We start from the raw sequence: 12527 nt of genomic DNA on the forward strand, positions 1-12527 counted from the left end.
TTCTCTTGCTACCGCTGCCTTTCTTGTTTTACAAGAGTCTTGTGGCCTGAAACTTTTGTAGACCATTCAATGACAAATGTCCTTGGACAAAAAGCTGGAGGGAGATGAAATTCCCTTCTGGTTGAAAACTAAGGAAAGGGTGCAGGGCCCTCCATCCAAAAGCCACAAGCTCTGTTCTGGATACAAAAGACAACATGTTCCCAAAAGTGGACATATGCTCCTGGTCCTATTCCACTTTTTATAGCCAGAGCTATTAAAGTACATTAATTCCCATGCCAAGTGTCATCAGACTCCCCCCGTCCCATTTCAAAAATGGTATCTCCATTCGTGCTCACGGACTACTGTATGCAGTGTCAAGGTGAAAAGATATGTAAAATGCAGCAGTTTGCAGCACTTCATTGTCTCCCAGCTTTGCAGGATTGTAAAAATGACCTCATCAACAATGCAGACCTCATGTATAAAATAAAGTACAAGTACAATCGTTTTTTCCCTATTAACTCCATACAGGATTCACTTCTGCAAGGGAGATTTTAGGTTGAGTGGCATATGCATTAACACACTACACACTACCTTACACACACTCTGCAGTCAGGAGGCTCAAATAATTGAGTGATGTGCACACACGCCTGACAAGCTCGAGAGCTTGCACAAATACACTTTAAAAACTGTTTTTCTTATGCATAGTGTTTTAGGGGTGCACAGTCCTCTCTAAGCTAATTACCCAAATCCTCAGGGCTCTCCTTGAGACAGCCTGCTGCACACTGAGAGCAGATGGAGACTGTATTGTGATTTGGCCTGACCTGTTCATCCTCCCTGCATCTCCTGTTGTTGTCCACTGTGTGATTGCATTACTTTTGACCTGAGGAGAGGGGCACTCATTTCAAACCACAGTCAATTTTGTAATATTAGGGCACGGCTGAGAGTCCACGTATCTCAGCATGTTTTTTGTGTGAAAAAATATATTGTGCCATTGTGATGGCAGCCACGGTGATTCAAAGGAAGCAGGTGAAGTGTTACATTGGCCAGTAGGGAGCTCCCTATTCTGTATGTGATTATCACAAAGGTTTAAGATATAGGTCATGTTGTTTGGAGGTTTTAAAAGGAAGGAACAGACTCACACACTCTGTGGTTTATGTTGTGCCACCGCTCCACACAAGAAGCAAGGGGTTAAAAGGTTTGTGTTTTTTCTCTCATTAGAAGAGGTGCTGTACCCTGTCACACCCAAACCTTACAGCTTTCCTTTTTGCCGCATTTTCTCTGTACAGGCAGTGCTGGAACCTCTGTTGTGTTCAACAAGAACGGTGATGCTCCAGGACGCTACGACCTGTTCCAGTTCCAGATGACCAACTCCTCCACCGCAGAGTACAAGGTGGTTGGACAGTGGGTGGAGAGCCTCCAGCTTAGGGTATGACAGTTTACTTATGCTGGAAACACGGACACCATTTCACATGTTATTTGTTTGCTTGTATCTAAACAGCATATCAAGACTCAAGTATGCAAACAATTTACTAGCGTGAAGACTTTTTGTGTTTTCTGAAATTGAAATCTCTTATGTGACAAAGGGGTTGCACATAATTTGCATCTCAAATACAGAGACAGAGCTCAGGTGCAGATATGTTTTACTTTCTATTTTAGGTGCAGAAAATAAATCTGTTGTGCAATTTAGCAAGTAAAAGCAAGTGTTACTCTTTAACCAGCAGATAAAAATTCAATTATTCTAATAGAATTTATTGTTTTCCCCCAACAATGGAGAAACATTTGCACACAGACTTCAGTTGATGAGATGCTTACTAATGTACAAACATGTTCCTAATTAATTGCTACATAAAACTACTGATACTGTTATAATTAATTTAATAAGACAAGTGTTTATATTTTGTTCTTGAAACATTGTTATCTTGAAGGTTATCAAATGTCCCAACTGCTGCTTTAAAGAGAAGCGAACAAATGGGCAATTAAACCAACAGAATATTTTCAAATCTGTATGTGAGCAGGGATAAAAAGGAATTTTAGTCTGTCAAATTTTGGATTGTATTAAAAAAGGTTTGATATGTTTCTACCTGTGAAATGATGTTAGAGCAGGACTAAAACACCAGAAGAGGCTTGATTTGAGAGTTCAATATTAAAAAAGACCTGAAATGTAGAAAGGAAGCATACAGTGAGGTTATCGCGTTCTCTGTAGTCGGAGATCACTCTCCTACTTTGTATGTTGGAGGAGTGACAGCGAATGAGAGTGGGAGGAAGAGGAAGAACATGTTTCTAACCCGAGTGTCAGTCCGTGCATATTCAGTCTTCAATAGCAGAGCTGCTGAAGACGTTGATGTTGTTAGAAACTGACACCTAAATGTTATTTCTGGTGCTCATCAGCTGTCCTGCATCTTTTATAGTATATGATAAAACTCTAAGTAAACGATCATTTTCTATCTAAGGGAATTTAGGGTACAATCAAGACCGCATGAGAAATCACAGACCTGGGTACTTTCATGGAAATAGAAGGATTTTAATCTGGATAAAAAAATAAATGTAAGCTATTTGGATTTTTGTGGCATATGTAAAAGATCCCCTAGCATAACAACAGGGATAGGACAGGTTTATTTCTTAATAGCTTTAAATAACTTAAATTCACCTACAGAAAAAAAAAACTAGTATAGGTGCAGAACTCAATGTGGTTGCCATGTTGTTTCTTTCTTTTTTTTTTTTTTTTTATTAGTGGAAGGTGCTGGGATTTATGTGAGATTTATGTGGACGGTAAAGATCCTGATGAGTTATGTATAATTTCAAGGCTCTGAAAACATGTTTTGCAATTGGGCAAACCTTATGATAGAATGAAACCTGAGGAGAAATTTCAATGTATTTTTATGTACCAGAGATTACGGTTACGTTTAGATTTTTATAAATAAATAAAAACTTGACATTTACATACAGATGAGTTACCATTTGCATAATGACTCTGTGGATCACAAGAATTAAACTCAACCGAATGGATTTGATAGCACAGGTGGAACAACGTCTGTTGCTGGATATTTGTGGATTCATTCTGTTTTGATGTGATTACAAACCAAATGCTGTTACAGTGCAATTATATTCCAGTGCAGCAGGCATTACTTTGTTCAGTAACATATAAGAGAAATCTAATTTAAAGATTACCCTGAAATGATCATCCTGATACACTCCATGACTATCAATACCGGCGTTCAATGCAATGCCGTTCCAGCTGACAAAAGCTCAAATTAACTGTAAAATTAACAACTATAGAAAAAACCCAAATGAAAACTACAGCAGCCGTCCAAGTCCAAGGTGTCAAAAAATCTTGCTTCTGGTCTCCATGACAACAGAGCTGTTGGTCTCATTACTGTTTCCACACTGTGTGAAATCAGGAGATTTTCTACAGAGCGCCATTCATTGTCCACATAATAAATGGCACCTTCATGCCCCCAGATAAATGGCAGATGATAATCTACTCAGACACCACAGAAACAACACATTTGTCATATAGGTACACATAATGCAAACACACTCAAACACACACAGTGAATATGTGTTTGTGTGTGTGTCTCAGCAATTATTGGCGGTTGCCACATTTTGGGGGATGTGATGCTATTTGTGTCCTTGAGCTTGAGCATGCTGTATGTGATCATATTTTTACCGACTGGAGTTTTTCGTGTGCTGATGTTTGTGTTAAAGTGGGACTTGTAAGTATAATGACAGGTAAACGGTAGTAAGACGGCGGTTTGTCTTGGAGTATTTCCGTGCTTTGATGTGCGCTCACATTGTTTTAAATTTCACTTCACGCCACAAAAAAATGGTGCAGGCCCTTAAGGAAAAGTCAGACATGTCGTGAAATATACTATATACTATACTATATACTCTCTTCCCTTCCCTCCATCCCACTAATGCTGACATTTATATGAGATTATCAATGCCACTCTCTTGCCTTAGATTTATAATCCATGATAATTCAGTTGTTTTACTGGTCAGTGTGTGCCTTTTTTTAAGTGACCATGTTAATCAGTGGGTTTTAAAAGGTGCTGGTGTGGGGACTTTACAACCTTTGGACAGAGCCAGGTTGTTTGTTTCCTTTTGGTTATGGCCAAGCTTCTTATTCAATGAACAGATATGACAGTGTTGTTGACAAGAAACAAGAAAGATAATCCATTTTCCAGTAATGTTAAACTGTCATTAAACTCACTTCACATCAAAGCGTAATGCACCCAATGAAAATCTCTCAAATTCCTAATAATTTTTTGTATTGTTCTGCTGTGCTGCTCCGATTTTAACGCTCACTTTGAGAATAATTCTCTCAAAGCACCTTTTAAATCTGTGATATCAGAGCAGTTGTTTAATGGTTGTAAGAACACATCAAACTGATTTCCATGTATTGATGCTTGTTGAACACAGACATAATTTATTTTGATAACACAGCTGATACCATATATTGCTGTAGAACCACGCTAGTGCATCTTTAATCTTCTGGTGCTTTAAAAGCTACGGATCAGTACACTTTCATAATAAATCAAAAGTCGAGCTCAGAGTTTTATGAGGGCTTTTCTAACGTCCTAGAAGAGGTCTATGCGTTATTCATTTGAGGCTGACTTGTATGTCGAAACAATAGTTTGAGCTTAAATCATCAAACACCTCAGGGTCTTTTTTGGATTGGAGTTTCAGATAGTTCTTCGGAGCATCTGTATACTACACTTTTCATTTTGATGACAAGATCATATATAGAAATAGCGCTGCAAAGTATGAAAAAGGCATTTTGCAATACCAAATCCCATTCTCTTTCCTTCTCATCACATATTTCATACCTCACTGGCTCTTGTATTAAAACATAATGTCTTTTGCATTTCACATTTCTTTATTTTTATTTCACTGAACAAAGGTAAGCTCTGTTGCCATGGTGATTTCAATTACTTTCAAGTATTAGAAAAGGCAATCCCTTGCAGAAATTGGTAAGAAGTCTGTACTGTATTAAGTTAATAGTTTTATTTTTTTTCAACTGAAGTAAAGTGTTTGTATTGTACTTCACAATATTCATGAGTGGCTTAATAAATTGTTAATGAAGGTTATGCTGTGCAAAAAATGTCAGGTGTTTTTCACGTTCCACATGGTGTCTCATCTGTAGTGCTACCTGATTATCTGTCTCTTGCTAACCTTTGTCTTGTGCTTTATAACCTCTCTCACAGCTGGAGGACCTCCAGTGGCCAGATGGTGAGCAGGAGGTACCGATCTCTGTGTGCAGTCTGCCCTGCAAAACTGGAGAGAGGAAGAAGAAGGTAAAGGGCATGCCGTGCTGCTGGCACTGTGAGCTTTGTGATGGCTACCAGTACCAGTATGACGAGACGTCCTGCAGACTGTGTGCCTACAACATGAGGCCCAACTCCAACAGAACCGCCTGTCAGCCAATCCCCATAGTGAAGCTGGAGTGGCACTCTCCATGGGCAATAATCCCTGTGTTCTTGGCCATGCTTGGTATCATTGCCACCATCTTTGTCATGGCAACCTTCATACGCTACAATGACACACCCATTGTGAGGGCTTCGGGCCGAGAGCTGAGCTATGTGCTGCTAACCGGGATCTTTCTGTGTTATATCATCACGTTCCTCATGATCGCCAAACCTGACGTAGCTGTGTGTGCCTTCAGGAGGATCTTCCTAGGCTTGGGCATGTGCATCAGCTATGCTGCACTGCTGACCAAGACCAACCGTATTTATCGGATCTTTGAGCAGGGCAAGCAGACGGTCACAGCCCCGCGTTTCATCAGTCCCACCTCCCAGATCGCCATCACTTCCAGTCTGATCTGCGTGCAGCTGTTGGGCGTGCTCGTGTGGTTCGCCGTGGACCCGCCAAACACCATCGTCGACTATGATGAGCAGAAAACCATTAACCCCATGCTGGCCCGTGGTGTGCTGAAGTGTGACATCACAGACCTACAGATAATCTGCTCATTGGGCTACAGCATCTTGTTAATGGTAACCTGCACTATCTATGCCATCAAGACAAGGGATGTACCAGAAGACTTCAATGAAGCCAAGCCCATTGGCTTCACTATGTACACCACTTGCATAGTGTGGCTGGCCTTCATCCCGATTTTCTTTGGCACAGCCCAGTCAGCAGAGAAGGTGAGTCATTTCTTTCTCTCTCTTTGTCACCACCTTTGTCTTTGTCTGTCTCCCTCCCTCCTCTGACAAATTTCCCTTTCCTTTCATCGGCTCCGTTTTTATCTTGTCCAAACACATGAGCACATGCAGGTTTGCCGAAACACAGAAAAAAATCAGGAGGACACACGCACATTTACAGTAGTGGCTGTATAAGTTAGGGGTTAATTTTGTTTTGATTTCCTATTCACATGGCTCCAATGTGACTGGAAACCCACACAAGGAACACCGCAGACAGAAACAGTTGATGTGAAGTACCAGAATCCTGAAATGCCTGAGCAGTGGTGTGGGGGTGCCGACAGCTCCAGATGCCATTATCATAGCTCTCAAGCTTAAGGTTTCACATATACTATAATGCCTTATTCTGGGGAGGGAGACAAGCAGGTGAAGGAGGTGGAGGATGAGGAGCTGGAGGAGGAGGAAGGTTTGGAGAAATGGGGGGTAAATAGAAGTTTGATTCAACACATTCCATCTCTTGACGGCCGTGCTCTACTCAACAAAGCATTTGACACTGGCTGCTACTGGAGTTGATTGAGAATATGACATTTTGACCTTCTGTGCTAGTCATTGCTTATCTGGGCAGCACTCGGCAGAATACAGATGCATTCATCTGCTAGACTCATGAGCTCCTCATGCTGCTTGGCAGGCCGTGTGTGCAAGACGCAGCGCTGGTGGAAAGTTTTCCACACACGGAATATCGATGCCGACGGGAAAGGGTTACTCCTAACCTTTTGAGAAGCACACCGTTCAATAGCCTTCCTGCTAAGCTACAGCACGAGATGGATCAGAAACTGATTTGCCTCATCTCAATTTGCTGCAGATTTCATAGATGAATTACACCCTCAGCAGCGATTAGGAGTTCATTATGTTACACATGGCGAGCAGCGAGGCAATAATGTGTTTATCTTTCCCTTTATGCAGTTAACTCTTTCCTCACACCTCCTCCCGTCTTAGTGTCTTTGTGGGTGTATTTCTACTTGTTCTCTGGTCACTGCTAGTGAAAATGGCATTTTCATGAGGTTTGATGGATTATTATTGATGAAGGATTCTGTGAGTGCATGTGTGTAGATCTGTATGTGAAAGATGAACTTGATGCTCTTTACAAGCATCTTGCCCTATTGTTTCCACTCCATCTTGTCCGGTATCAAAGATGTATGAGAACACTGAGATAAGATGATGCCAACTACCGGTAATAATCCAAAAACAAGTTCGTGTTGTTTTGTTTTATTGTGTTGCAGCAGAAGTTGTGACTGCACTGAGTGGAATTTCTTTAGCTCAGCACCATTTAGATGCCCTTATTTTCCACACCTGTGACTGCTCCTCCCCCCGCCCTTCCCACCCCCGTTCAAACTCATGTTGAGGGAAGCCATGCGAAAACTGTAACAAAAGATCACAGAGCATGCTGCTGCCTCCTGTGCACCTGCATGTGCTCACTCAACTAGTCAACGCTCTCAACTTAATGACTATGATTGTCACCAGCATCCAAATTGAGCTGTCCTCAAATGTGAGATCGTCTGACTTTTGAAACAAACTCCAGACCTGCGAGTCACTCCAAACAGAGTTTAAACAATCAGACAACAAAGAAACGTGCCAACAAGTGGAGGAAGAACTGTAGCACATAGATGAAGGGATGCTGTCACTGTACACAGGAACTCTCTTATTCAGCTACATGTTTAACCACAAAACAAGGGTTGTTACAGTTCAGAAGAGTATGATCATCACATAATAAAACATTTTCCCTGAGGCACAGAAACTTTCTAGTAAAACACCCACAGGGTTCAGTCATCCTTAAAATAGAACTGAATGTCATGAAAACTTATGCGTTGGACCTTTGAAAGCCACTTAGGCAATTGTAAGATGTCTCCTGTACCCACATGAACCTCTTGAAGACAGACCGTGCTGCCAAGAATCATTAGCAGTGACTAACGAAACATGAAACTAAATATTCCCGTTCCAGTTTTACAGCAGGTAAAATCAAAATAGTACTTTCTAATCCTCTTGTCTCTTTGCAAACAATAGCACGCGACAAGAGTTGGAACTGGCCCATATTGAGGAGATTGAAAGTCTTTTGAAAATAATATGTGAAATTACGGTGCCCACCAGTTGCTCTGTGCATGAGCAGATTGCACACTTCAGCTGGTCAAGTGTAATGGCAATACACAAAGGTTGCAGTTTTCCATGTCAAAAAATAGATGTTAAACATCAAGATGCAACAGTTTGAACTGAGCGATCAACGTTTATCATGTTAGTGCAGAAACGGTTGTTTACTCTCTTCTGCACCAGAGAAATTACTAATTATTTTCATCAGAAATGAATTTGGATCTCTAGAGCTCTCCTAAATATTGGCCAAAGTTAGGCCAGACTGGACTTCCTACTCTGATAAATATGGAGCTATTATTAGAGCAATGAACATAGCACAAATATCGTCAGTGTCTTTTTCTCTGATTGTTTTGATTATTAATTGTCTGTTCTCCCACAGACATGACCATCCACAAAGAAAGTGGCATCTCTGGTATGCAGTAGGGCTTTGCAGAACAAAGCCAGATAGAGTTATTCGTGACATGAGCCGGGCTAGAAAGTAGGCCACCTAAAATAACAAGAGACATCCAGGTAGTTGAGAGGAGCCTGCAAATCCCCAGGATCCATTATTAAAGGCTTTCTCTTAACGGGACAGAGAGCCTCCTAATTGTGACTTACTGAATCGAGTCCTTATCACTGTGTGCATTTATAGTACTCAACCATACCCAACTAAATTGTGTTTGCACTAAATATATCCCTGGTGGATGTGATTATGAGAACTACGCTCAACAGCTTTTTGTCTAAATGGAAGGCTTGTCAATGACATGTAAAATTTAAAAGCAACAGTTTGATTCCTGATGAGGATGTTAATAAATCATTACTGCAGCTATAAATAGGGAGTTGCTAAGCAGTTGTGAAAATTACTTCATGTATTTATTTATGCTAAAGTAACATGAATTAATTATGAATGTTCTGTGACAAGCTAAACATTCGAGTGGTGGGTGAGAGGGCCTGCGAAATTGGGTCAAGCTCATAGCGAGGCCCAATGAAAAACCCTGTCTCCCTGATTAAACGCAGTAAGAAAAGGATTTAGTTTGGTGTGTTTATTCGTGTGCGCATGTGTGGAGTGAAAGCCTACATACCTACACATGCTTTTCTTTGTGTGTGTGTGTTTCTGCTCGTGTGAGATGAGCATGGGACCTAATGCTTATTGTGCGCCCGCACCGGAATCAACTCTCCTGCATGGTCAATAAATCAGTTCTGATAGGGTCAACATTGCAGCGTCTAAGGTATCAGAATCTCATTAAGAGCTTATTCCAATCGTGTTTAGTAGCTCGCATCAAACTCTGTAGTGTTGCTATGGATACCAGAGAGGTTACCAACTACCAAACATGAAAACACACAGCACGGGGTGGAGATTCTCCAGAGATTATATTTGATGCCATGTGTATTCTTTGCAATGCTTTGATCGGTTGCCCCAGTATCTAATCACAAAGGCTGCAAATACACAGCTTAGTCACTTAAGGGAAGCATAACATCCCCCCACCCCCCACCCACACACACACACACCTCAGAGTCACACAGAGCAGAGTGCAGGGAGAGCATTGTGATATTCATACAGTTATTAATGCATGGTGCACCAGCCAGATCGCTGCCTCTGATGCTGCTCCACAGAGAAACAGGAGGGGATGGAGAGAGAAAGAAGCAGCTGAGTGTATTGGCATGTTGATCGTATCAGGCATCAGAATGATCGGTGAAGACAAAGGCATGACTGGCATGTGAATGAGTCTATCTTGTATGAAAGAAATTACCATTAGTCGTGCTATTTACAAAGAAAAACTGTATGCAAATGTCGACATTTCTAGCTCTCGCTGAATCAGTGAGCATTTCACTGCTCTGCAGATACACTGTAGTAGCTAATGTGTTTACAATTGTATCCTCTCCCAAACCACATTACCAGTGGCTGACTGGAAAGCAGCATATAAGTGACATCCGATGCTTTCAAGTGCAGTAGATTAGGAGTCTTTGGTGATCTGCTCTTGAAACAATGTTGCCCCCTCTTGAAGTGATTCAGCGATTCTCCTCCAAGACCCTCACATGAAAGAAGAGGCTCTTGCATGTCTACTGAATTACTGACTTCACTAGCTCTCAGAGAAATCACTACCTTTTAATGAAGTCAGTATATAAGATGCGTGTTAACGTAACTCGTAGTGTGATCCGAGTTATATAAGCTGGCAATTACTATTTGACAATGCGAGTGGTCTTATGTAACCTCTGATAAGGAATGTCGTGGAGGAAGCATTTAAGAGAATGTGCCTGTGCAAGGCACACATGAATGGCAGTCTTATGAATGATCTTACCACTTAACGCAGTGAGAGCCTTTCACAGGCTGCACTCCACTGTGTGTAGAGCTGCAGAAAAACAAACGTAGACGTGCTGTATACTGCAGAGACAGTGTTCTTGGTCCATGCTTATTCTTTTATTGTATTCTAGGAGGAAGGAATTTACATTATAATAGACCTAGCTATAGGAATTGTCAGTGGAGGAATAAGTAGCTTAGGGGCTGTAGATTTGTCTGATGAATGCTTCAGTGTTGACATAAAACGTCTGATATGAAGGGAAAGAAAAGGTGACTGCTACATGTCAATGACAGATCCTCATCTGGCTGCATGGTCTATCAATCTAGAGAAGGGTCCGAGTGGACAGTGAAGTAGAACGGAAGCCATGTGAGGACATTTGGATAAGATCACGGTGACGCGTCTGCTATTGTCATTAATACGCTTGAACCATCTTTGACGTGAGCGAGTAGCTGCAGGTCAGGCTTTAATAAATGCTGCTATGTTACCATGCGCATGACTGCTTCCTTCCCCACAGCTCGACCCAGTGAAGATCCAGAGCACCTATGTATCTGATAATGATATTAGATCATCAAAACGTGAATTTTATCATTGAATTGACTTATTAGTTATGCTCAGGGGGTTCTGTATTTTACTACTGTAAAAAGTCCTTTTGTCAGCAGATTTTTCTTCAGTCTTTTGTCTTTACTCTTAGATTGAAAGAAATGACAAGCAATGAACTTGTTACTTGCTTATAATTATGACTGCACATCATTACTGTACTGTTAGCACTATTTCCTAATTGGTCAACGATGTTTAGCTAGAATAATAAATTAAAACAGGACTCTTCATCTATCTGCCTCATAGAGCTGCCAAATAAAAGTTCATACCACATACAAAGAAACAGGATCCCAGTCATTAAAATCACTTATTTCCTGTTTGTGTTTCCTTCCAGCTGTACATTCAGACAACTACCCTGACCATCTCCATGAACCTCAGTGCCTCCGTAGCACTCGGCATGCTCTACATGCCCAAGGTGTACATCATTATCTTCCACCCTGAGCTGAACGTACAGAAGAGGAAGCGTAGCTTCAAGGCCGTGGTCACAGCTGCCACAATGTCATCACGTCTGTCCCAGAAACCCAACGAAAGGCCCAATGGAGAGGCCAAGACTGAGTTGTGTGAGAACCCTGCTGCTGACCCCATGAGTAAGTAGCCCAATGAGAGAATCACAAAACCTCAGAGCCACATGCACAATCGAGAAAGCTCACTGAACTTTATATCTACAGTATGACTGCAACGCTTAAAAGATTGGTTTGATTAATATATAGATTATATTTAAAGTGTTTTCAAACTGATAATAGCTATAATATAATATTTTACTATTATATTATTATTATAAATCTCTTTATAATAGGTTTAAAGTTTTCCCAAGAAGGGTAAATGAGACGTCTGTACTCTTATTTCTTTCCTTTCTTGCACTACAAATTCACATTCCAGCAATTTAATTGAGTGGTTACTGAGGTAAAAAGTATATATAATACCTTATAAAATGGGCAAGTAATCTTTTCCTGATAAATGGTTAGACCTTTAGCCCAAGTGCACAGCAGAGAGCATGAGAGAAGATGGGGATGGGGATGGGGAGCAAGTCTTTTGTTGCTGGGAATGGAAGGAGATAATCTGTCTCTGTAGCTGCGTGTTACTCATACCAGCCTTCATCTGTAACAGTAAGCATGATCCTGTTAGCAATGATAATACCGGGTATTAGCATGTGAGTGGGAAAACCTATATAGTTCCAAAGATAGGTGATGCAGTGTTTGTTTAGGTGAGAAACACCAACACTAACATGGGTGTTGGAGAAAAAAAAAAAAAAAAAAAGCAGCAAAAGCTGAATTTTAGACCAATGTTGCCATGGAAGCTCTTTGCTCCTCTCTAGTTGACAGGATGAAGACAGAGATGATTGACAGCTCATGCAAATCATACATCACAGGCTCCAAATGCCTCCTCTCCTGCAACA

The 12527-nt window shown here is 41.1% G+C and overlaps 1 protein-coding gene across 1 annotated transcript in view; it reads left to right on the plus strand.

The window, feature by feature from the left end:
* Positions 1–12527, plus strand: part of LOC113166758 (metabotropic glutamate receptor 7-like) — a 30423-nt gene that overhangs the window by 14981 nt on the left and 2915 nt on the right. Inside the window, exons 7-9 of the mRNA XM_026366902.1 lie at positions 1266–1405; positions 5184–6119; positions 11466–11718. Of these exons, the coding sequence (XP_026222687.1) occupies positions 1266–1405; positions 5184–6119; positions 11466–11718 (1329 nt within the window). The remainder of the gene's footprint in view (positions 1–1265; positions 1406–5183; positions 6120–11465; positions 11719–12527) is intronic.

Source organism: Anabas testudineus, chromosome 7 (genome assembly GCF_900324465.2).
Source record: "Anabas testudineus chromosome 7, fAnaTes1.2, whole genome shotgun sequence".
Lineage (NCBI taxonomy): Eukaryota > Metazoa > Chordata > Actinopteri > Anabantiformes > Anabantidae > Anabas > Anabas testudineus.